Genomic DNA, 24598 nt, shown 5'->3' with positions numbered 1-24598 from the left:
ATTTAGAACAATAACATCCTCCATTGGAGGATCTCAAAGCATTTTACAAACAGATGATTAAACCTTACTAATCATCTCTCCCAGTTTAGCTTAGACCGAGATCAAATGAAATGTATTGGAACTGACCCTTAATTAAGAACTGTATTGGGCCTGAGTGGAGGAAAGAATTGATTCCGTCAATGCAGGAATGAATTAATGCCCACAATGCCTCTTTACCATTAGAAAACGTTGTTTATAGAGTAAGCTCCTCTGGGACATTGAGAAAATATAGAAGACCTTCTTGGGGCTTTAATTACCCTGAGGCTTCAACCTGAGAGAGGCTGAGCAGATTCAGCTTCCACTGAAGTCAGTAGGTTTCAGAGCATCAGTGCCATGCAGAACTGGAGCATTAGTTTGCGTGGTAAGTGACAATATTTTGGTGCTTTTTCATTATTTTCAATATATAATGTTTTTATGATGTTCCATCTTATCTTTGTTCCTGTTCTAGCATCCCACACTTTTGTGAGAGGGGCTTTATTATCCTTACATTACCAGTGGGGAAACTGAGGCACAGAGCCTGTAAGTGACTTGTTCAAGCTCACACAGGGAGTTTGGGGCAGAGAACCCAGATTCTCCTGATTCTTATTCCTCTGGGCCTTTTTTCTGCAAGACTCTCCTTTCTGCCCTTACTATCAGTCTTGTATTGGATCTGCCAGCATGGACCCCTATTTGAGGCAGTCTTGGCAGAGAGACACATGCAGTTTGGGTGCGTACAAGCAGCAAGTGGGAACAGAATGCGCAGCAAGTATTGGTGGTGGTGAGGACACAGGCAGGTGGAGTTCAGCACATAGGTTGGAATTCACCCAGGGACAGAGGAGCAACCCCAGGCCTTTGCCCAAATTAAGACCTAACTCTCAATTCATCATCAGGGTTTAAGTGGTGCATAGGCCTTCACTAATTCTCTCCACTTAGGTGAACATCATAAGTAGAGAAAATACATCACTAAATCAGAGTGACTAAAAAATGGGAGGTACTTCACTTCCGCATCAAGGGAGGTTAGGGGAGATATTAGAAGAAACTTTCTGTCTATCAGAATAGTTAAGCTCTGGAATAAGCTTTTAAGGGAGGTTGTGGAATCCCCATCATTGTAGGTTTGTAAGAACAGGTTGGACAAACACCTGTCAGGGATGGTCCAGGATTACTTGTTCCTGCCTCAGCACAGGGGACTGAACTAGATGACCTCTCGAGGTCCCGTCCAGCCCTATATTTCCATGACTCTATGAAAAGCAGATAAAGAGGAGAACTGAGGGTTTGGGGTTTTTTTATTGTGAATGTCAGTCAGGGTGATCTAAACATTATAATCTTAATGGCCAAGTCTCTCACACAATTTTTGTGGAAATTTGACCTCAGCAGGATTTTTTTCTTCTCCAGCACTGAGAGCAGCAATCTGGCTCCAGTCCCTCCAGTCCCCAAATCGAGTGAACAATGACTGCAAAATCCCCAACTGCCTAGATAGGACACTAGATGGGGAGGGCTCTGAGTTACTACAGGGAATTCTTTCTTTTGGCTGATGGGTCTTGCCCACATGCTCAGGGTCTAACTGATCACCATATTTGGGGTTGGGAAGGAATTTTCCCCAAGGTCAGATTGGCAGAGACCTGGGATGTTTTTCGCCTGGGGCACGGGTCAGTTGCAGGTTTAAACCAGTGTAAATGGTGGAGTCTCTGTAACTTGAAGTCTTTAAATCAAGAGTTGAGGACTTCAGTCACTCAGCCAGAGGTTACGGGTCTATTTCGGGAGTGGGCAAGGTTCTGTGGCCTGCGATGTGCAGGAGGTCAGACTAGATGATCATGATGGTGCCTTCTGACCTTAAAGTCTATGAGTCAAATCACAGATTTGGGGGGCTGGGGCTGTGTCTACACTACAAGCTAGGGATGTGATTCCCCTGCTGGTGTGCACATACTCGGCCAGCTGTGCTGAGTACAAACCCCGCTGACACCAGTGGATTTGTGCTCAGTGTGGTTCAACCGTGCCTCCAAAGCGTCTATCCCCGCTACCATGCTTACACTGCTATTTATATTTGCGCCAGCTCAATGATAGCTAGCATGAGTATTGTACCCAAGCAGGGGAATCATACCCCTAGCTTGTATTGTAGACATAGTCTGAGTCATGTGGCAGAGTCTAAATCCTCCCGCTGAGGATGAAATACTTTCACAAGAGTAAGGCATTGCCCTCTAACCTTACCCTGTTGCTCCTGAATATCCAGCAGCTAAATAATTTCCAGGTGCTATGTGGAAACCTTTGATTCTCTGAACAGGGTTGTTAAAACTCAAGGCCACAGAGTGGGATTATTCCTTTATTTTTCAAATTCACCCATCCCTGATAGTCTGACACTTTGCTCCAGCCCTCACTGGACCCAGGAAGAACAGAGGTTCACAGAAATGAAAGCTAATATGGACCAGGGAGTTATCTGAACCTTTAGATTTGGTTTGGCTCAAATTTTGACCAAAGGTTCTTTGTTGGTTCCTCTTTTATCCAAGACACTTCACACATCCCTGACCAGACTAAAAACAAAACACTGTGCCAGAACTGAAGTATGCTCAGGCCCACCGACGGGGGGACCATGAGGGGTAAAGGGGGCAATTGCCCAGGGGCCTGGGCGATTTAAAAGGGCCCGGGGAGCCCCCGGCTGGGAGTTCTGGGCCCTTTTAAATCGCCCAGGTGGGCTGCAGGGCGCCTAGGCACACAAGACCACTCTGGGCTCCGCGCTTTGGGGGGCCCTGCGGGCCAGCATGGGCCATCCCAGAAGTGACATATTCGTCACTTCTGCCCCAGGCTCTGCCCCCCCAGGGATGGCCCTGGGGCCTGGAATTTCTGCCGTGGTGCCTGGCTATGCTAGCATGACACTTAAGTAGCTCCCCCACAGTGAAAGTTGCTCTGGGTTAATTGAAGGCCAGTATAAATGTTTTGTATGTTTGATTGGTTTGAGATTAGGCTTGTGGAAAAATAATGCACTTAACTTTTCTGTTTCTACTCCTTTAACATTCACAGTACAAATGTTTCCTAAAAATAGGGAAGGGGTGGGGTGTGACTCAACAGGCTCTCTTGTCTGTTTTCAGCATTATAAAAAACCAAAGGTCTATTCTATAGATAGATAGATATAGGGTCTCTGAAGAGGACTCTCCTATAAATAGCTGCCCATTTAAGGTATTTCAGTAGAAGGATGCTTGGAGGCTACAAAGCCTTTTATAAACACAGGGTTAATTATACAAGCACTCTAACAGATTGCACTACCCAGCCACAAGCAGTCACAGACTCAATTATGTATTTAGCGTAAAAATCTCATCTAACACCAGTAATTAACTAAATAAAAATTCACAAGCAGTCACAGACTCAATTATGTATTTAGTGTAAAAATCTCATCTAACACCAGTAACTAACTAAATAAATAAATGAAAATTCACCAGGGCTGCCCAGAGGATTCAGGGGGCCTGGGGTCTTCCGCGGCGGGGGCCCCCGCTGCCGAATTGCCGCCGAAGACCCGGCACTTCGGCGGCGGGTCCCGGGGCGGAAGCCCCCCCCCCGCCGTGGGTCTTCAGGGCACTTCGGCGGTGGGTCCTGGAGCAGAAGGACCCCCCGCCGCTGAATTGCCGCCGAAGATCCGGAGAGGAAGAAGCTCCGGGGGCCCGGGCCCTGCAAGAGTTTTCCAGGGCCCCCGGAGCAAGTGAAGGATCCCGCTCCAGGGGCCCCTAAAACTCTCGTGGGGGCCCCTGTGGGGCCTGAGGCCTGGGGCAAATTGCCCCACTTGCCCCTCCTCCCCCCTCCTTGGGCTAGGAATTCTGAAAGGCAGAAAAAGGCAAACCAAACACATTCATACCATAATAATAATACTTAGCGCTTATATATCATGTTCCATCCCTCAGTCTCTCAAATGCTTTACAAAGGAGAGAAGTTAATATTATTCCCATTCTATAGATGCAGAGAGTGAGGCACACAGAAGTGAAGTCACTTACTCAAGATCACCAGGGCCAGATTTACACTTTGGAGTCCCCCTCCCCACCACCTGTGGCTCAGAGCTCCAGGGGGCCCCGCCACTTGGAAGCAGCCCAGAGCTGCAGGATACCCCCACCATCCGCAGCAGCTCAGAGCTCCTAACCACCACGAGCGGCAGGGGTACCCTGCCACTTTTAAATTTAGGCACCCCACCGCCCAGCACCCCTCCGCCCACAGACCCCCACTGCCCAGAATCCCCTGCCACCTCACTGCCCAGAGTCACCCCACAAACTGTCTCTCCAGAGACCCACTTTCCCAAGCCCTGCCTCCTGGCCCTGCTGGGAGGTGATGCTATCTGCCAGGCTGAGCGAAGAGTGCTCCAGCAGGGCTGCATGGGGCTGTCTCCCCCTCAGCTGGCCCCACCCCCTGCCGGGACCAGCAACATTCGAATTTTTAGGTGCCCCTAGAATGCCTGCTGTGCCTAATGGGAAATCTGGCCCTGAAGATCACACTGCAAGTCAGTCTCAGAGTCAGGAACAGAACCCAGGTCTCCCAATCCCAAGCCAAGGTCCTATACACTGCATCATGCTACCCCCACAGAGGGCTTAGTGATTAAAGCAATTGATTGGGAGTCAAAAAGTCTTTTGTTCCTATTGCTGCTGTTGACTTGCTGTCAGTGTGTCACTGAGCATAGCACAACAGTGTGCCTCAGTTTACCCATCCATAAAACAAGGCAAATAGTTAGGGTGGCCAACTTTCTAATCGCATAAAACCAAACACCACTGTCCCGCCCCTTCCCTCAGGCCCCGCCCCTGCCCCCTTCTCCGAGGCCCCACCCCGCTCACTCTCCCCCACCCTCACTCACTTTCACCGGGCTGCGGCAGAGGATTGGGGTGCAGGAGGGGCTGAGGACTCCAGCTGGGGGTTCAGGCTCTGGGGTGAGGCTGGGGATGAGGGGTTTGGGGTGCAGGAGGGGGCTCCTGGCTGGGACTGGGGGTTAGGGTGCGGGAGGGGGGTGAGGGCTCCAGCTGGGGGTGTGGACTCTGGTGTTTGGCCAGGAATGAGGGGCAGGGGGTTGGGGTGTTGGGGAGGTGCAGAGTGCAGGCTCCGGGAGGGAGTTTGGGTGCAGGAAGGGACTCCGGGCTGGGGCAGGGGGTTAGGGTGTGGGAGAGGGTTCAGGCTGCAGGGTCCCGGCAGCGCTTACCATGGCTCCTGGGAAGCAACTGCCAGGTTCCTGCAGCCCCTAGACTCATGGGCGACCAGGGAGGCACCACGCGCTGCCCTCGCACCCACAGGCACCGCCCCCACAGCTCCCATTGGTCGCGGTTCCCAGCCAGTGGGAGCTGTGGAGCTGGCCCTCAGGGCAGGGGTAGCAGGCAGAGCCTCCCTGGCTGCCCATTGATTTAGGGGCTTAAGGGACCTGGCGGCCGCTTCCAGGAGCCACACAGAGCTAGGGCAGGCAGGGAGCCTGCCTTAGCCCTGGGCCCCCGCTGCACCACTGACCGGACTTTTAATGACCGTTGGGTGAGCCGCTGGGGTCCCTTTTCAACCGGGCAGTCCGATCTAAAAACGGATGCCTGGCAACCCTACAAATAGTGCTTCCCTCTGGCACAGGGATGTTGTAAGAAATAATGAATGTTTATAAAGCATTTGGAGATGTTTGGATTAAAGGCAGTATATAATTGCACGGTATTATTATTATCATAGTAAATAACTCAATGTAACTTTGAGGACCAGGACAATAAAGACCCACCTTTTATGGGAACACGGATCCTCAGCTAGATTTCACTGTATTTTGTGCTTACTCTGTTAAGTTTCAAAATCTTTTTCCTTTTTTGCTTTGCTTGTATACATCCATATTATCGTGTTCTTCGTTACGGTCTTTTGTGGACAAGCATGTCAGATAAACCAGAACATAATGCTGAAGAGGCTTGAGCAGGGCAAGCTGATGGCCATTGGTTTGCAGGGAAGAGAGTCTGGCTGTCCTCGGAGGGCGATGAAATCCGTAAATGCTCTATTATTGCATCTCTATTGATCTGCCTCACTCTGAACCTTCTAGTGGCAAAGTGACTCTCCCTCCTTACATCAGGGTGCTGACAGGCTGCTCACCCTCTGCTTGCTCCGCCTCCTCTTCCTACCCCTCCTTCTTCTGGATTCCTGAAGTTATTAAGAGAAATAAGGTAGCTGAGGGGACCACATGCAAGTTGTGGCAGCCTGCAGCAGTGCGCACCTGCCTTTTGTGACATTACTGCTGCCTGGGAATTTCACTCTGAATGAAGCCGGTTTCCTTTTCAGCAAGCCTGCCAGGATGGGCCAGTGCTGCTGCAAGCTTTATTACTGCCTTCAGTGCCTGGACAAGACGGTACTTTGCATCTTCCTTTTTATGCTTCATTGAAAGGGCAGAGAGCTAGCCGTTACGCTGATTAAATCTGTGCTCCTTCCTCTAGCTAATGTAGGTAATGTGCCTGGGGTGACTAAGAGGGGTGTAATGCTCATCTTATTTAGAATGTGCTGACTTCTCATTCATTAGTATCACATCAAACCATTGGTTTCACATACACTGCAGTGCCTTACATAATTTTATCCTGCAGTCTCAAAGTGACAATTGCATTTTCATAAAAACAATAAGGTACCAGGGACATGGGCTCTAGTTACAATTGCCTTGATTTGTTGTTATGATTTTCATACATTTTTCATAGACCCGCGGAGCTCGAGTTATGCAGGATCCCTGCATGGGAGTTTTAAAGTTAGCTTTTCACTTGCAGAGATTATTCATTCTCATGCTGTCCTAAGATTTTACCTCTCTATTGTTCCTCCTTTTCTGACATTATATAATCCATTAGAAAAGAAACAAAGCAAACTATACATCTTCCTTTGTGAGGGTGAATCTGTACACAAGCAAAACCTTGAACACTGAACTGAACTGTGTTACATGTGTCAATACCAAGAGCAATATCATAGCCACAGGTAGTTAGAGGATAGCATGTGGGAGAGAATTTGTATGCCAGTTCTAATACATAGCTCGTCATGCTATTCTTTTGGACACTCGCCTAGATTTTTGAGCATACACAGAACAGGAAGAGAATGTACATACGATTTTAATTTGCTTAATAGAAAAGATCTTGGCAGGAACACTTGCTGGTGCAGTATATTTAATAAAAGGCTGGATTTTTGCAAGATCTGTATAATAGGTCTAATGAAAAGCTCTCCCTGCCTCCCATTTATTTAATATATGTTCAAATATAGCTTGAGGTATGTTGCCAGCCAGGTTAAGGAAAATATATGGTTTAATATAAAACTCATTAAAATATAGTCACTGGGGAACATCCTGGTGATCAGTTTTGCTTGGAAACTTTAACCTAAGGGGAATTGTGGGGGGAGGTTGCCTGCTATGTACTATGATTGAAATGGCACTTTTAAAGTCACCCCTTTTTGGAAAGGAAGATAGTCGATCATTATGAACATCGGTTGCAATGGGATTTCGTTATTGCGCCTGCAAGAATCAGCTGAAATGTTTATTGCGGTAAGCGTATTATGAATGTGTATGCTTGCCCTTCCAATGATAATATAAGGCCTTGCTCCAAGTGACTGTGAACCAAGCACAACGGTGACTAAGCACCATTTCCACACCAAAACATTCTGAAATATTTTCAAAGCAATAGGTGCAGAGAGGTAACGTGAAACAGTAGCTATAATAACAAATGCTATAGAGCATCTGTGTGCAACACATGTTTGTACTATGTGTAGTTCAAATGGAAGAAATGCTCAGGGCGATATTACATGTATGGTTATAACTTGGAATATAACACACCAAAAGCATCCTTATTAAAGACCTTGTGGCAGAAGGGAGTATGGTCTGAGGAAAGAGCACAGACAGGGTGTCAGGACTAAGGGTCACAAGATACAGACCAATATTGGTGAATATAATAATGATTATTATTACTCTACTTTACATCTTGACCCTATTTTTAGTTTGCACTATTCCATAATATGTGCAATGTAACCATGTGCATTACTTCATAGGATGTGGCAGCAAATGCTTCTGAGCAATAAAAATACAATTATCAAAACCAAAAATCACACTTGATAAGGCGGCGATGGAATCAAAGGCTGGTTACATGGAGAGCTTGATTCTCCAGTGTGTCTCTTCAGCTTTACCTTGGTGTAACTCTGTTAAAATCAGTGCAATTACACTGGTGTAAAACAGGCTCCATAAGCTTTGGTCCCAATCCTGTCTGCCTTAATGAGGCAAATTTCCAGTTGCCCAGTGTCTCATTTCATTGTCCCTGGTGTATCCCTTTGTCTGTAATACCAAGGCATTTTTAAAATGCCCAGTCACCATGGTACCTGGATGCAGAATGAAGCTTGCAAGTCACTTAACCAGAGATGATGGCACAACCTATCACTGTGATTAGCTGCTGTTATTTATTTGGATTAATTGATTTTTCTTTTTTGTGACTTTGTTGGAGTTACATTGGTGTAAATCCTGTGTAAGTGAGGTCAGAATCTGGGCAAAGGACGTTTTGATTGAGTGAGGTGTGTACAATCAGGCTCATAGTTTTATTCCTTTCTTATTTAGTAGAAATGGAAACACTGTAAGATGTGGCACTGGCTTCACTGGGAGTTGAGCCTTTTTACACCGGAGCTGAATTTGGCCCTCAGCCACTGTCACCTAGGGCTGGATTCAAACTGGTGACCTGGAGAAGAAAAGGCTATAGATCCCTTTAATCCCTTGAGCCCTCTAGTCATAAAGCTTGATTATTAAGGCTCAGGGCTAGGGAGCATGATTGTTCCTTTGTCTTCTGTTACATATTCTTTGTTGCTATAAATATTAATGGAGTGGATTAATTCAGTGGTCTGTCATGTTCATTTTGATTCTTACACATTTATTTTGGCAGATGTTAGCTTTTGTTTTGGGGAGTTATGTAAAAATAGTGATGTTTTTGACACTAGACCCAAATGAACCTCAGCACAGAATTTGATGATGCTGTGTTTTCTCATCGGATTCAGTTTGGCTTTGCAGTCATGTTTTGTTTAACTAGAATCCCTGATTTGCTGGTTTTATTTACCAGAATTGAAGTAGTGGCTCTGAGTAGAGTTGTGTTGATGAAGATGAAGAGAGGCTTTTTCATTTCATATTAGTGTAGTATTTACACTGGTCTCACAAATACCTACAGTCCAAACACATAATGTACCACCAACAAAGCAAATTAAGATAATAGAACATGTCAGGGATTTGTGAGTTCACTGCACATCCAGGATATTCTTGGTCGTTACGAAGATTAGCTAATGTCATACCTATCTCCTCTGTCAGAGAGAGAAATCAAAAGCGAATCGCTAAACCATCAGTTAAAGGCTCTGAAATCAATGGCTATTTCTCAAGGATGTTTATAAAGAATTGGAAAATTGAATGTATGTGGCATTGTTTTAATAAAGAGAAAAAAACTTTTTCAAAGAGGGATTATTTTAAAATATTTGGCACTGAATTTAATCTATACATTTCACATCCTGCAAACTGCAAGATGAGATCCAGGAAGGCAGTCAGAAATCTCTGGCCAATAAATAAACTGGGCTATTACTGACAGCGCAGGGCCCAGGGGATGCTAAGTGTGGTAGCACTGTGGTCTTCATATGGGTGAACTCAGTGTCCAATTACTGCCCATCCTCTGTACTCAGAGAGCATAGCACATTCAGAGAAAACATTCTGTTATTCTGGAGAGAGTAATCAATATATCAGTCATCTCCAAGACTAGGATAAGCCTTTTAATAGGAATAGTGCGGGCAAACAACACAACTAGTTTTAAGATGGAGTTTGATAAATTCATGAACAGGGTTATATGATGGGGTTGCCTGTGATAGCAGGGGTCTGGACTTGATGACTGAAGAGGTCCCTTTGAGTCCTATGTCCTCTGTTCCTAGCACTCTAGTAGCAGTAGGCATCTTTCAATCTCAAGAGACTACGGGTATGTGCCCCTGAGAGGTAAAGAATTTACTCAGTTGGTGTTATGGCAGCTGTGCCTGAAGGGACCCACTAGAGAGAGACAATCTCTGCCGTATCTGTGACATTTAAAGGTGATGTTTTGACCCTTTGGGCTCTGCCTTCTGTGAGCTCTTTTTCCCCCGCTAAGCTGGACGGCTTCCTCTCTTAACTCCGGAGACCTTTGTTAAGCTCTTGTTTCCAAAGGCTGCGGTCTTGAGTGTGATCTTCCCAGTTGTCCACATCCATGTCCATTTCTTTGACGTATCGCTTGCACACATTCTTGAAACGCAATTCTGGGCGTCCTTTGGGTCTTTTTTCAGATGCCAATTGGCTGTAGAGGATGTCCTTTGGGATGTGCCCATCATTCATTCGGCACACATGCCCAAGCCAGTGGAGGCCTCTCTGTTCGAGGAGTGTTTGCATGCTGGGTGTGCTGGCCTGCTTGAGCACCTCAGTCTTGGTGACTCTGTCCCTCCAGGGGATTCCAAAGATTTGACGAAGGCAACGCATATGAAAGCTGCTGAACCTCTTTTCCTGATGAGAGTATAAGGGCCATGTCTCACTCCCATACAAAAGTGTGCTGATAACACATGCACGATACACACAGATCTTTGTGTGTTCTGTCAGTTTGCTATTTTACTAGACCCTCTTGTTCAGTCTAGACATTGTTGTGGCGACTTTTCCAGTGAAAGGTTGACTGCGATAGGGGATCCCAAGTATGTGAACTCCTTCACCACTTCAAGTTACAAGGTAGCATAAAATGATCCTATGAAGAGAGCTTATACATTCATTCATGCTGGGTTTCATCGCGGGATTTTTTTTTTTACTTTAACTGTAAGATAAATAACTTGGCAGAAATTTGCTGAGGTTCCATTTTTAACAGTCTCTCTCTCTTTTTTTTTTTTTTGCAAAGGTGATAATTTACTTGTTTTTCAGTGTCTTCATTTAAGTAGAATAATAACAAGTGTCTGTCTGACTTCAGTATGTATGTATGTGTTTGAAATTGGTTTATGTAGTGCTTCCTTGCATTAAATAGATTTTGTTTGAAAAGGTGAGAGCTGGTGAGACGAGTGAGTGCTGCCCAGCTGCAGCAGTGTACCTGGCAATAAAATAGCCGATGTACCCCCTTGCACTCTGCCTGCAGCCCCTTCCCCCCCTCCCAATTCTTTTACATCTCTATTGACTGTATCACCTCTAAAATGCTTCTTAAAATGACCCCAGTGTGTTAGTCAACTAGTATTGGCTAATGCTGTGATGTTCGGCATAAATGGGATCCTGTTCAGGGCTGCTGCTTTGGGAAACAGCTCTCAAGATTGCCAGTATGCTGTCACCAACAGAGAGCGCTTGGCGGAAGCAGAGGAGCGTTGAACATACCCATACATTTCTCAACCAGTTCAGCTCACCTCTTTGCATGTTTTATTCAACAAAACTTTGCACGCTGCCTAGTGTAGTGGGGTCTCCAGTCCTGAGTGAGGCCTCTAGGCATTACTGCAAAACAAATATCATGTAATAATGCTGATGGGTTTACTATTTACTATAGTAAACAACAGTGGTGAAATGGTAAATAAAACTACCCCCTCCCTGCCCAGGGGCCGCAGGGACGTGTGGGCTCCTTCCGGGAGCGTCGCAGAGCCAGGGCAGGTAGGAAGCCTGTTCCCCGGCATGCTGGGAGGCAGGGGGAGGAGTTGAGGGAGGGGGAGGAATTTGTCAGCTGTGCCCGTGGACCCCCTGGAGTACCCTCAGGGACCCCCAGGGGTCCGCAGACCCCAGTTTGAGAAACGCTGTCCTATGGTGTAAACTGACTTTAACAGCTGTAGAAGCTTAGCCAGTAAATATTGTCATTTCATTCACATAGTGTTTAGAACATTTTTTTTTAAGTGGGACACAGCCCAAGTCTGATGCAGGATGTAGGCAGGGCAGGTCACAAATCTCAACTCACTTGGTCTCCGTGCTGCCAGAAACCTTCACTAATCCCCAGCGTAGCATGCCCAATGCCACTTGCTTACCTGCTGCTGGTTCCCAACCCAAAAGCTGAGGAACTAACTAGAAGAGGAGGAGGAAGGTTGGCTTGGAACATACACCGGTTGGTGTGTGAAAGCACTGGTTGGAAGCCGAAGTGGGTGATAACAGCCTGGCAGCAGTGAATAGACAGGTGGATGTGGTCACAGTATCACACTCACCGACTAATGGTTGGAACATATTTGACAACAGATATATAATATATTCTGATAAAATGGACCTTCTAATTCTTGTTGACTGTTTGGTCGGATATTTTGTGACATCGCCTTCACATTTACTAAGAGTTTAAACCAGCTGATTTATTTAAATTAAGGCCATTTTACACTGCTGTAGTCAAGTAAAAAGGACCTTTAAGTGGATGTAAATATAAATCACTTCCCATTTGGAAGCTCCCCCACACTGCCAGAGTGGTGAAAAGTGACCTAAGTGTGAATGGGAATCAGGCCCAGGGACCGTGGTGCTCTGCAGTTCTGTGGCAGTAAAAGGGGGCTGCAGAATCACCCATGACTACAGTCTGCTCCCAGCCATAAAATAGTGCATTTAACATTATTTCTAGATCTTTTCTAAGACTATAAATGATTTGTGTGTGTGTGTGTGTGTGTGTACATATAGTTTCTACTCTAAAATATGGCCTAGATTTTAGAACAATATATATATATATATATATATATATATATATATATATACACACACCTTTTTTTTTTTTCCTTTCAAAATGCTTGCTACAGTTCATCCAAGATGGCCTAAAACCAGTCAAATGGTGTTGTGTCATAGAGACAGGCACCGGGTGGGAGAGGCTGTGCTGAGACATGCCCATTACAGAGGCAATGTGAAAGCAGAACACACAGGAGCACGGGAAGGTTGCAGAGGGGATGTGCTCACTGCAGGCTAAAGAAGAAACAACAGGGACAGGAAGGGGAGTCTATTAATCTTTTTTTTTTTTTACTGTATTTCTGCCCTTTTTATAAAAAGCTTCTTCTTTAGTTCTTGATTTTATCTTTTTTATCATTTATTTTTGTTAAATTAACTGTTGGACTGCAGGGAAATAAAAATAGTTTACAGAATCACTAGCTTTCTGCCATATGTTTCATAATGCCTGCTGCTGAACTGGTCCTTAAAGTGCCTGGATTCCCTTCAGTCCTGCATGCTGCTGACCAGTTTACTTGCTGGGATTCCTTTCCATTGAATTTGCTGCTACCTTGCATGTTGCCTTGACTATGATTTTTCTGTAGTGCCTTTTAAAGACTCTGGTTCTTTTCTTACCGGGGGCATATTTATAGTAGCTTGATTTAGTTTTCCTAATTATTGGGGACGTTCCCAGTAGGATATGTTCCTTTGTCTCCTCCCTAATGTATCACAGAATATATTCCAATTTAAAAGTGGCTTTGTGTGCATGCTGTTAGTCTGGGATCACTTGTACTAAATCACTCTCCTGTGGATTTCCCTGCAGCTAGCTTTCTCTCGTGATTCATTCAGCTCTTATGAAATATCTGCTACCCAAATCCTTACTCTTTAGTAGAGACATCTTAGTATTGCCAGTATCAATATGTTTTATATTCTTCTGGCTAAATGTCTGTCTGAATTCTTTATTATATGTTAAAAGAATTCAGGGGTTCCTTTTTTGAGGTGGTATTTTTTCTTCTGGTCTAATTAAAATGTACCATGTCCATACATAAAGCTGGAAATATAGAATTGAAAGTCAGGTTATTACTGGTATTTGCGAGTGTACTGTATGCATACTATGTACAGAATGCTGTATATTAATATACACAATCAGATTTATGTGTATATTGCTCTATCTAGCTCTAGCTGTATTGCAGGGACACAAACATGTTTGTGTATGTTAATATCATTAACACCCTTTTGTATGTGCTGTCCACACAAACTGGAACCCAGACATGCACCGACACTGACTTGCAAATACAGAGGTGTGTGTAAATATAATATTGTGTTCCTTAGTCTACTGTGAAACATGATTGTGTCAATGCTGGCTTCCACAGTTGGTTTTAAAAGAGAATTAGTTCATAATGATTACAAAACTAGATCTGAAGAATTTACCTAATCTGGTTTAATAAATAAACATGTGAGAGTGCTTATCTGGGATAAATCGAGGGACTATACATATCCTTTTTTTTTTTTTTTTAACAGAATGAAAGTGCCCTTGTGAAAGAAAAGGAGCTATCAGTCGAGCTTGCAAACATCAGGGATGAAGTTGGTAAGTAGGGCTTCGGATACTAACAATGTGAAAAATGTCCTTTCTCACATGTAACAAAAGCAGTTATTCCTTGTCGTGTGGTACAAGGAAACCCGCAGAGCTGTAATAAAGTATCTTACTAAGCCCAGTGGTGAATTTTTGTGGCTTTGCAGGGAACAATAATTTTACCTCATTGTTGTTGTGGAGACAGGTTCATAACCGTACACACTGGAGCTAATCATGCATTATCTTTACTATTCACAGACGGTGATCTATAAATCTGTATCCTCTGTTCTAACAGCATCTGAACATGCCACCCAGCTCAGAAGGCCTTCAGATGTGGCAGTGCACGGTTAGCTAGGAATTCATTACTTTGGTTGTGTGAGTTTACACGTACTGCACCCTGGTTACAAACAGAAGAGCACCAAGATCAAAACCCAAAATCAGTGTTCTACAAAAACTAACACTTAGTAAATCGGTTATAATCTCTCTGTGCCTAGAAAGGCAGGGACTAACTCAGCTGGTGCCACTCATCCCATTTATTCTATGTACATCTGGGTGAGCACATTTCCCTTTTTTTTTCTGTTCTGAAAGCTGATCGGAAAGGCAGTGACCATTAGACCATTGATTGCATCTCTAGGGAGAGGAAAACGGGCCCTACTCAGGGCCCAGACATCAGGCTGAATTCTTTGTACCTGAATCTTCCCAGCATAGATGGAGTGTGTTATGCTTACCATAGAGCAAAAAGCAATTAACGGGCTGGGGAGGTGCGTGAGGGGGGGCGGGGACTGCTGAACATGTATCAATGAAAGCATGGCTGTACAGCTTCCACACTACTCCTGCCTAATGGCAAGACTAAGGCCAAAGAGGGGAGCGGGGAGCTAAGAGCCTCATTAACTTGGTTGCATTTGATATGAAGGTTGCATTTTAAAATGGTTCATAAAGGGTTAATAAGTGATCAATAGGTGTTTTATATAAATTGTTATAGAGTCCGATAGAGTAACTGATTGCTTATAATCATCGATAACCCATACTCCAACATGCTTATAACATATAGTAACCCTATATAAACAGAATCTTAATATGAAGTGTTATTATTAGCTTGATCAGGCTTGTGATTAAGTAAATAGAGATATCCTATCTCCCATGGAAGGGACCTTGAAAAGTCATCGAGTCCAGCCCCCTGCCTTCACTAGCAGGACCAAGTACTGATTTTTGCCCCAGATCCCTAAGTGGCCCCTTCAAGGCTTGAATTCACAACTGTAGGTTTAGCAGGCCAATGCTCAAACCACTGAGCTATCCATGTCTCCCCAGACCCTGCTATCCTGTGTCCCCCACACCTGATTCCTTTTTAACCCACACTCTGGAGAGTCAGAGTAGGTGTGAGACACCCACTCAGTGCAGAAGACTTTACTTCGGGCTTAACTTTATTTGCCTTCTTCCATTTTTAAAAACCCTTACACCACCCTTCCCTGACACCTGTGCTGGAGCTCAATAACCTGGGCTCCCTGCTGTGCCCCTCAAAGGGATTTGCATTACCCAGACTGTGGTAGTGCTTCGCTGCTCCATCCCCACAGAATGGTCCACCGGGGGCCGAGATCACATTTGCAATATCACTTTTATCTCTGTTTTCATCTCTACTGTGTTCTCCCCTTCCCCTCCCAAAGGAATTGCCGCAGTGTTTTTGCTTTTCAGGCAGGGAGGGAACATTTGAAGGGCTCTGCTCTGGTTCGCAGACCTATTCCTTGTTTTCAAGTTCTGTGTATCACTAACAGTCTGGCTTTGATCCTGCCTGTCTCTGAGTCTGACAAGCGCACAGTAGGGAACACAAGGTTGTTGCACTCCAGTGCATTTGTAGGCACAGAGAAGAAGAAGCACTGGCTAGGGCCAGATTCTACTTCCAGTTACTCCAGCTTTATGCCAGTGTAAATCCACTGAAATCAATAGAGCTCCTTCCACATTTACACCAGTGTTGCTAGGAGCCAAAGGTGTAAACTACTGTACACAGTCTAGAGGTCACACTGCAGCACTCTCAATAATGCAGGATCAGGTTCCTCTTTGCTTCCTGCCCTACTCATCACTATTTACCTGGCACTTATGTACACAACAATAGACACCTTTGCTGTGAAGGATCCAGTCCCAGCCGAGGAACATAGGCAGCTGTTTTAGGTGCTAGCCCAAGGAAATAAAATGCACCTGAAATGGTCTCTGCTCCTAGGCTGGGGGGAGGGATAGCTCAGTGGTTTGAGCATTGGCCTGCTAAACCCAGGGTTATGAATTCAGTCCTTGAGGGGGCCACTTAGGGATCTGGAGCAAAAATCTGCCTGGGGATTGGTCCTCCTTGGAGCAGGTGGTTGGACTAGATGACCTCCTGAGGTCCCTTCCAACCCTGATATTCTATGATTGATTCTCAGCTATAGCCCAGAGCACCAGCTGCAGGGTTTTCCCTAGACCCTACACGCCCCCTGAATTTCCCCAATTGGCAGTGTTGCCAATTTAGTTGTTGGTTGGAAATTTGAATTGAAATTCAAACTTTAATACACACTTTCAAAGCATACACAGTATATGAGAAAATACTTGTACCTGAGAAAGCAGAATGGGTTTGAAAAGTATGAACAAAGACTAGCTTCCTCATACAGCTGTTATTTATGACAATGTCGGCACATTCGTTTCGGCAATGTTGGCCTACTTTATCATTTAAAATTATGATTTGTAAGCAAGGTCTGAATGAGCTCTGCCCTGACAGCTAGTGATGAGCCAAGGGAGGGGGAAAGGCTTCAGGACCAGACTGTATTTACATGAACACACCTACTCTGCCTAGGTATCCAGCAGACAGAGCTTTGCTGCCCAATTGATCAATTTTGGCTGATGCTGGGTTACAAATCACTGAAGTATTAAATGTGGGGGTCATGACATGTTGTTATCCTTATTGTATGAGTAAAGGGCAGCAGAACTGTACTTAGCCTGACTGAATGAGGGGGGTCTCCCTCAGTGCTTAATTCGTGCTAGGGCTTGTCAGCAGGGCCGGTGCAACCACTAGGTAAACTAGGTGGTCGCCTAGGGCGCCAAGTGTTTGGGGGCGCCAAAAAGCGGCGAGCCCCAGCCATAGAGGGGCCAGCGTGGCGCAGGGTGGTCAGCAGCCCTGCAATGGTGGCGGTGCCACTAGCAGGGAGCAGCCGCGCCCCCCACCCCTCCTGCCCAGGCTGCGGCCTGGAGCCCCCACCGCTCCTGCAGGCTGCAGCAGATGCATGCGTGCGGCAGTCCCCATGCACCCCCCCGGCTTCCCCCTCACCGCACTCGGGCTCTGCAGCTCCCGGGCATGTGAACCGCTGCTGCCGCCTGGGCGCAGGGCCCTGAGCCTGGTCCCAGGAGCCACAGAGCCCGAGCGCGGTGAAGGGGGAGCTGGGAGGGTGCACGGAAGCTGCTGCCCGCATGCATCCGCTGCAGGAGTCCCCCGGGGGGGGGAAAGCATGGCGGGCTGCAGCCCGTGCAGGCGCACCCCCCAGTTCTCCCCTCACTGCACTCGGGTTCTGCGGCTCCCCGGGGTGTGAGCTGCCACTGCTGCCACTGCCCCTGCTGGAGGGCTCTGGCGATCTGTGGGGGCAGAGGCGGCGGGCAGCATCCGAGCATGCAGCCGCCTCCTCCCCAGGCTCCAACTTCCCCGACTCCTGCCGCTCTCCAGCCTGTGCGCTCCCAGCCAGGCGCTTCCCCAGCGCAGCAGCAGCCAGAGCTGGGGAGGCGGGAAGTTGCTTCGGGCCTCGCGGTTCAGGGAGCCAGGAAAGTTGGAGCCCGGGGAGGAGGCAGCTGCGCACTCGGATGCCGCCCATCGCCTCTGTTCCCCGCAGATCGCCGGAGCCCTCCGGGAGGGGCAGTGGCAGCGGGCAGCATCCGAGCGCACAGCCTCCTCCTCCACGGGCTCCAACTTTCCTGGCTCCCACTGCTCTCCAGCCCGTGCACCCCCGGCCGTGCGCTTCCCCTATGCAGCAGCAGCGGAGCTGGGGGAGGGGAGAGGGGAAGTTGCTTCGGTTCCTGTGGTTCAGGGAGCCGGGAAAGTTGGAGCCCAGGGAGGAGGCGTCTGCGCGCTCGGATGCCGCCCGCTGTCTCTGTCCCCCTCAGATCGCCAGAACCCGGCGTTGGCTCCTGCCCTGGGAGGAGCAGCGGGAGGCGACGCAGGACTAGGAGGATGCTGCTGTGAACCGTGGTCACCAGGCAGAGTGGGGTTCCCAGGAAATGTTCCTGACCATCACTGTCTGGCTGGCTTGGCAGGAAATGTTCGCAGCGCCGACCTGAACCTGGGAGTTGTAAGTTGCAGCCACTTGGGGTCCCCTTCCCCACATGTTGCATGGACCAAGCCTCCACAGCTCAAAAAACCCCTTGGACTTTCTAGTTGTATTTCCCTGTATGGATTAACCTGGGATTTCTATGAGAAAACAACCTATTTAAAAAGTTACATGATTAAATACTTGATACTTGCATTAACCTAACTTTCAAAAATATGCCCCAACTTTTTTTATTTGCAGTGTTTAAATCAAGAAAACAATTCCAGTTGCAATGATGTATCCTGCTCTTTAAACTGTTCAGAAAGCCACACCATACAAAGAAATTAATGTAGCTAACATTTTAATAAGTAATTCAACTGATTATAAAACACAGCCACAAAACTAGGAAAATCATGCCAAGACAGAGGGTCCTGTGGCATCTTTAAGACTAACAGAAGTATTGGAGCATAAGCTTTCATGGGTAAAAACCTCACTTCTTCAGATGCAAGTAATGGAAATTTCCAGAGGCAGGTATAAATCAGTATGGAGATAACGAGGTTAGTTCAATCAGGGAGGGTGAGGTGCTCTGCTAGCAGCTGAGGTGTGAACACAAAGGGAGGAGAAACTGCTTCTGTAGTTGGATAGCCATTCACAGTCTTTGTTTAATCCTGATCTGATGGTGTCAAATTTGCAAATGAACTGGAGCTCAGCAGTTTCTCTTTGGAGTCTGGTCCTGAAGTTTTTTTGCTGTAAGATGGCTACCTTTACATCTGCTATTGTGTGGCCAGGGAGGTTGAAGTGTTCTCCTACAGGTTTTTGTATATTGCCATTCCTGATATCTGACTTGTGTCCATTTATCCTCTTGCGTAGTGACTGTTCAGTTTGGCCAATGTACATAGCAGAGGGGCATTGCTGGCACATGATGGCATATATAACATTGGTGGATGTGCAAATGAATGAGCCGGTGATGTTGTAGCTGATCTGGTTAGGTACTGTGATGGTGTTGCTGGTGTAGATATGTGGGCAGAGTTGGCATCGAGGTTTATTGCATGGGTTGGTTAGAGTTGTTATGGTGCGGTGCGTGGTTGCTGGTGAGAATATGCTTAAGGTTGGCGGGTTGTCTGTGAGCGAGGACTGGCCTGCCTCCCAGGGTCTGTGAAAGTGAGGGATCATTGTCCAGGATGGGTTGTAGATCACTGAGGATGCATTGGAGAGGTTTAAGCTGAGGACTGTAGGTGATGGCCAGTGGAGTTCTGTTGGTTTCTTTTTTGGTTCCTGTCTTGTAGCAGGAGGCTTCTGGGTACACGTCTGGCTCTGTTGATTTGTTTCTTTATTTCCTTGTGTGGGTATCGTAGTTTTGAGAATGCTTGGTGAACGGCTACCCCTCTGATACTTCATGCCAAGACAGTTGGTTTCACACTTCCCAGATAAGGAAGTAATCAGTAAAGTAAGAAACACATATTATGCATAAGCGGAGTCAATGTCAAATAGAAACAGAAGTTTCAGTAAATATTAATTTAAACTTAAAGACAAACTTTACAATATGAAATCATATGGGAGGGGCCTATTTTATAAAGAACATTTCAAAAAAGCACTTGTCATCACTTGTTGGAAAGTTATCAGGTCATTTTTAAGTCGAGATATCAAAGATCTGCAAATCTGTTATTGAACTTATTACTATGAACACTTGAAAGGGACCAGGGTGATGGGATTTAGCTACAGGGACACATGATTTTTATACAATTCCTTGTGCTGTCACATTATTTAAAAGAGACAAAGTGGATGAGGTGATATCTTTTATTGGACCAACTTCTGTTAGTGAGGGGGCAAGTTTTCGAGCTACACAGAGTTCTTCTTCAGGTCTGAAAAGGTACTAACAGTGTCACAGCTAAACACTAGATTTAACAGATAGTTTAGCACAAGTAGTTAGCACATATTCAAGGACCATTCAAGGTCAAGTAGCCCATTCACTCCCTTGTAATCCCAGGACAAAAGGGGATATTAGTGGGTTGCAAGTTGTTGTACTTAACCATAAATCCAGTATCTTTATGAAGATCATGATTTTTAATGTCTAGCAACGTTTTGAATTCAAGCTCCCAGGCTCATCTTTTGAAAAGTGTTTTGCAGGTTTCCTTTGAGGATGAGGACTGATAGGTCAGATATCGAGTGAGTTTGTGGGGGCCCAACTCATGAGTTCTGAATGTTTGAGGTTGGCAATACTGAATATTACATCATGTCACCAAAGAAATTTAAGTCAAGGTTTCTCAAACTTTTTCACAGGCCGCATCTTAATACAGTTTTTGTTTCATTGGCCAAATCCTCCCTCTCTGTATTAATTCTAATGAACAATGCCACATTATGCAGTATTCATTTTTGAACGTTTATAATAAGCGATGCTTGGGGGGAGTGGAGGGGGAGGAGGGTGCAAGGTGGAAGTTTCACCTAGGGTGCAAAATATCCTTGCACCGGCCCTGCTTGCCAGGGTGAGCCCTGGCACCTCTAGGCTTGGCAGTTCATAGCCCTGGGACCTCTGGGCTTGTCACATCAGTTATGAAAGTAACAAACTTGCTTGAGCCCCAGCACCTCTTTAATTACCAATTAAGCACTGGTCACCCTGAACTGAACTGCACTCCCTAAGCAGGAGGTTTGGATGCCATATCCTAGTGAAGAGAGAAAGGGTGGGGTATAGGTGTTTTGCTTGGTGGTGTGGGCTCTGCCTAAGAGTCAGAGGCACTATTTGACCTGTCCCTCTCTCCTGTTTAGAGAGAGAGCTGATTAGGCTTCATAGAAAGTCTTTTGGTTTGTTAAGTGACCACTGGAGCTGAAATCACTGATAATCAGATCTAAGTGCTTAGACCTGCTGCAGAACAGCATTTCTGTGGAAGAGACGGCCCAGCCTGCACTCGCTGTGAGATTCCCCCACTGAGAGCTAGGTGGAACCTCGAGAGACTGACTTATAGAGCTCATGGTGGCAGCAGAAGGTGACAGTGCAGGGCCATTGGGGTGGAGCAATAGAGTGAACGGTGGCATGACAAACAACAGTGGCCAAAGCATTGGACCTTGTTTTAGTGACTTTGTTCCAGAATGCTAGATTTGTGACTGGAAAACTTATATAAATATATATTTCCTAGTAGGCCAAGATTTTTAAAATGCATTATTTGCCAAGGTATTGTCTCACATAGTCACTATCTCAAGAGGTCATTATCTTGGGGAGTTTCTGTACTAAACTTTTTGATTATTATAATTATTTTTTATGTAAGAATGGCATGTTGGGTCAGACCAATGGTCCATCTATCCCAGTATCCGGTCTTCCAACAGTGACTATTCCAGGTGCTTCAGTGGGAATGAACAGAACAGGGAATCATCGAGTGATCCATCCCCTTTCATCAACTCCCAGCTTCTGGCGAACAGAGGCTAGGAACACTCAGAGCATGGTGTTGCATTCCTGCCCATCCTGGCTAATAGCCATTGATGGACCTGTCCTCCATGAACTTATCTAGTTCTTTTTTGAACCCTCTTATAATGTTGGCCTTCATACCATCCCTGGCAAAAGTTCCAAGGGTAACTGTGCATTGTGTGAAGAAATACTTCCTTTTGTTTGTTTTAAACTTGCTGCCTATTAATTTCATCGGGTGACCCCTGGTTCTTGTGTTAAGTGAAGGGGTAAATAACACTTCCTTATTCATTTTCTTCACACCAGTCAAGATTTTATAAGCCTCTATCATATCTTCTCTTAATCATCTCTTTTCAAAGCTGAAAAGTCCCAGTCTTTTTAATCTCTCCTCATATGGAATCTGTTCCATACCCCTAATCATTTTTGTTGCCCTTCTCTGAACCTTTTCCAATTCCAATATATCTTTTTTGAGATGGGGTGACCAGAACTGCATGCAATATTCAACATGTGGGCATATCATGGATCTATATAGTAAAAGTGGAGGAGCTTGGTTTGCCAGACTGATCAGCTAAGCCAATACGGACAAGCTATATGAAAAGGTGGCAAAACACCATGCCTCTGGACTACATCAACATGCAGAAAGCCTTATAAGCCAGTTACTGTCCAAGCCAATTTTAGAAGAAGTTAATTAGGCTGTTAAGAATGCTAGAGACACAACTCAGTTTATGTGAACCAACATGGCTGTTGCATCATACTTTCTATTTAAGCAAGAGATACCTCACACTACAAACCGGACACCAGTGTTAAGTGCATTGTCACTTGTTAATCCTGAAGTTGGACACTGGTTTTGAACAAGACTGGAAAATGCTCGCTATCTTTCTGAAAAAAACTCATCTGACTCTCTAGAAGCATGCGGTGTAACAGTGAAAGACTCAGCAATTGAAAAAGTGAAGAACTCTCTCACCATATTCAAAATATGTGCATACATGGCTGATGAATGCACCAATGCAAATAGGCATCAAGTATTAAGTCATTGCATATGTTATCTTGATGTCCGTAGTAGGCCAGTAGATGCATTCCAGATGTTCAGGTTATAGAAGACACATCAGCTGCATCTGTGACATCTTAAAAGAGTTAAATGCTTGTAAATTGAACCCCAAACAGATGGCTGCTTGTGCATTTGATGGAGCTACAAACTTCTCTGGAAGACATAGTGGAGTACAAGCTTTGCTCAGAGAAAAGTGTAACCCTAATCTCTCCTATACACACTGCAGAGGCCATGTACTCCGGCTAGCACTAGTACAAGCTGCAGAATCTTCAAAAGACATTAAAACATCATAAATGTAATGGCTGTTTTATACTCTTTTCTTCAGCAAGAGTCCAAAAGAACTGAACGTCTTGGAAACAAATAGAAGATACACTGGGATTGAAGTTCAAATTAGTCCAACCTGGGAAAACCTGCTGGCTTTCTCATGAGCTATTCTTGGCTGTTGTCTTAAAATTACTGCAGCCATTATTACTGGCTTTGGAAAGTATCCACCAAGATAGGACAGATCTAAGTAGTGAGGGTGGTGGACTACCTTTGTTACTAAGTTCAGAGAAGACTATCGCCATTCTCTCTCTTGTAAGTCTACTGTTGAAACCACTTGGGTCATTAAACAATGTCATCCAGGCATCTGCTATAACAGTAGTAGATCTTTGTCCAGCAATAAAGGCTACCCTTGGATCTATCAGAGATATCCATTGAAAATGTACTGGAAGAAGCAAAGACTTCAGTCCAGAAGTTGACTAATGAAGGTACTTATATTGACTCCTTAAGTGAAGAGGACAAGAAGTGTTTGTTAAGCCAGCTGAAAAAGTACACAGATTTGATTCTTACAAATCTACAATAGCGATTTCTAGATTCTACTCAACCTCCACGTAACTTTTACAGATGCCTGTCTTATAAAACACCTATAGTTGAGTGGAGTGAGGCACTACCAGCAATAGGGATGCTATGTGATCAGGACAGACTAGAGAATTTTGAACACAGAGTGGAATAGCATATGATGAACGAATAAAGATTTAACTTCAACTTCTTTATCATCACTAGTGGTTCGACTCAATCTTTGTCCTATGTTTCCTGCGATGAAAGAAGTAGGAATTCATCTCTTGCTACTCCCAGTCACAACAGTTACAGCTGAGCGTTCTTTTTCCTCATTGAATAGAGGGCACCATAGGTGGCTTTAGGGCAGTGCACTGATCTTGTCCCCTGTGTGAGATAGAGCAGTCTGAGGTGTGAGCTATCTTGCAGTGGCTGCCAAAGGTCAAAAGGGGCCAACATAGAAGCCAGGAATCAATAGGGCACAGGAGCACCCTGGCCTGAGCCCTTTAACCCAGACCAGATCAGAACTCTTACTACGACATTGGCTCCATACCACTGGAGGGTTCCCCCTACACCGGGGTAATCCTCCCATGGTCAGCTAGAAGTCTACAGGGTCCCTTTGTGCCAGTAGGTCAACACAAAATGGCTGCAGTACAGCTAAGGATCTGGGCCATAGTACAGTATTTTTCTCTTTAAACATCTGAGTAACTTCTGCCTTCCCTACTACCCAAACAATGAACTCTCCTTATCCTTGCTAACATAGTATTGGTTTTGTATTAGAAAGTTTCTGCCTTCTCTTATTAACATTCAGAGTGAGTCAAGGACTTACAACATACTTACAGAGCTCAAATACTTGACAAGGAGATATCTTCTGGGCACACAGGGCCCCTAATCCCGTGGCCATTGAAATCAAAAG

At 45.5% G+C, this 24598-nt stretch overlaps 1 protein-coding gene across 1 annotated transcript in view; it reads left to right on the top strand.

Moving 5' to 3' along the window:
- Nucleotides 1–6150: 6150 nt before the first annotated feature.
- The window catches only part of LOC101942595 (microtubule-associated tumor suppressor candidate 2), a 66073-nt gene continuing 47625 nt past the window's right edge, over nucleotides 6151–24598 (top strand). The window contains 2 exon segments of the mRNA XM_008167479.4: nucleotides 6151–6334; nucleotides 14120–14186. Of these exon segments, the coding sequence (XP_008165701.3) occupies nucleotides 6170–6334; nucleotides 14120–14186 (232 nt within the window). The 5' untranslated portion in view covers nucleotides 6151–6169.

This window comes from Chrysemys picta, chromosome 1 (genome assembly GCF_011386835.1).
Source record: "Chrysemys picta bellii isolate R12L10 chromosome 1, ASM1138683v2, whole genome shotgun sequence".
NCBI classification, from domain to species: Eukaryota; Metazoa; Chordata; order Testudines; family Emydidae; genus Chrysemys; species Chrysemys picta.
Note: the sequence above shows the minus strand (reverse complement) of the source record. Positions and strands in the feature narration are given on the sequence as shown.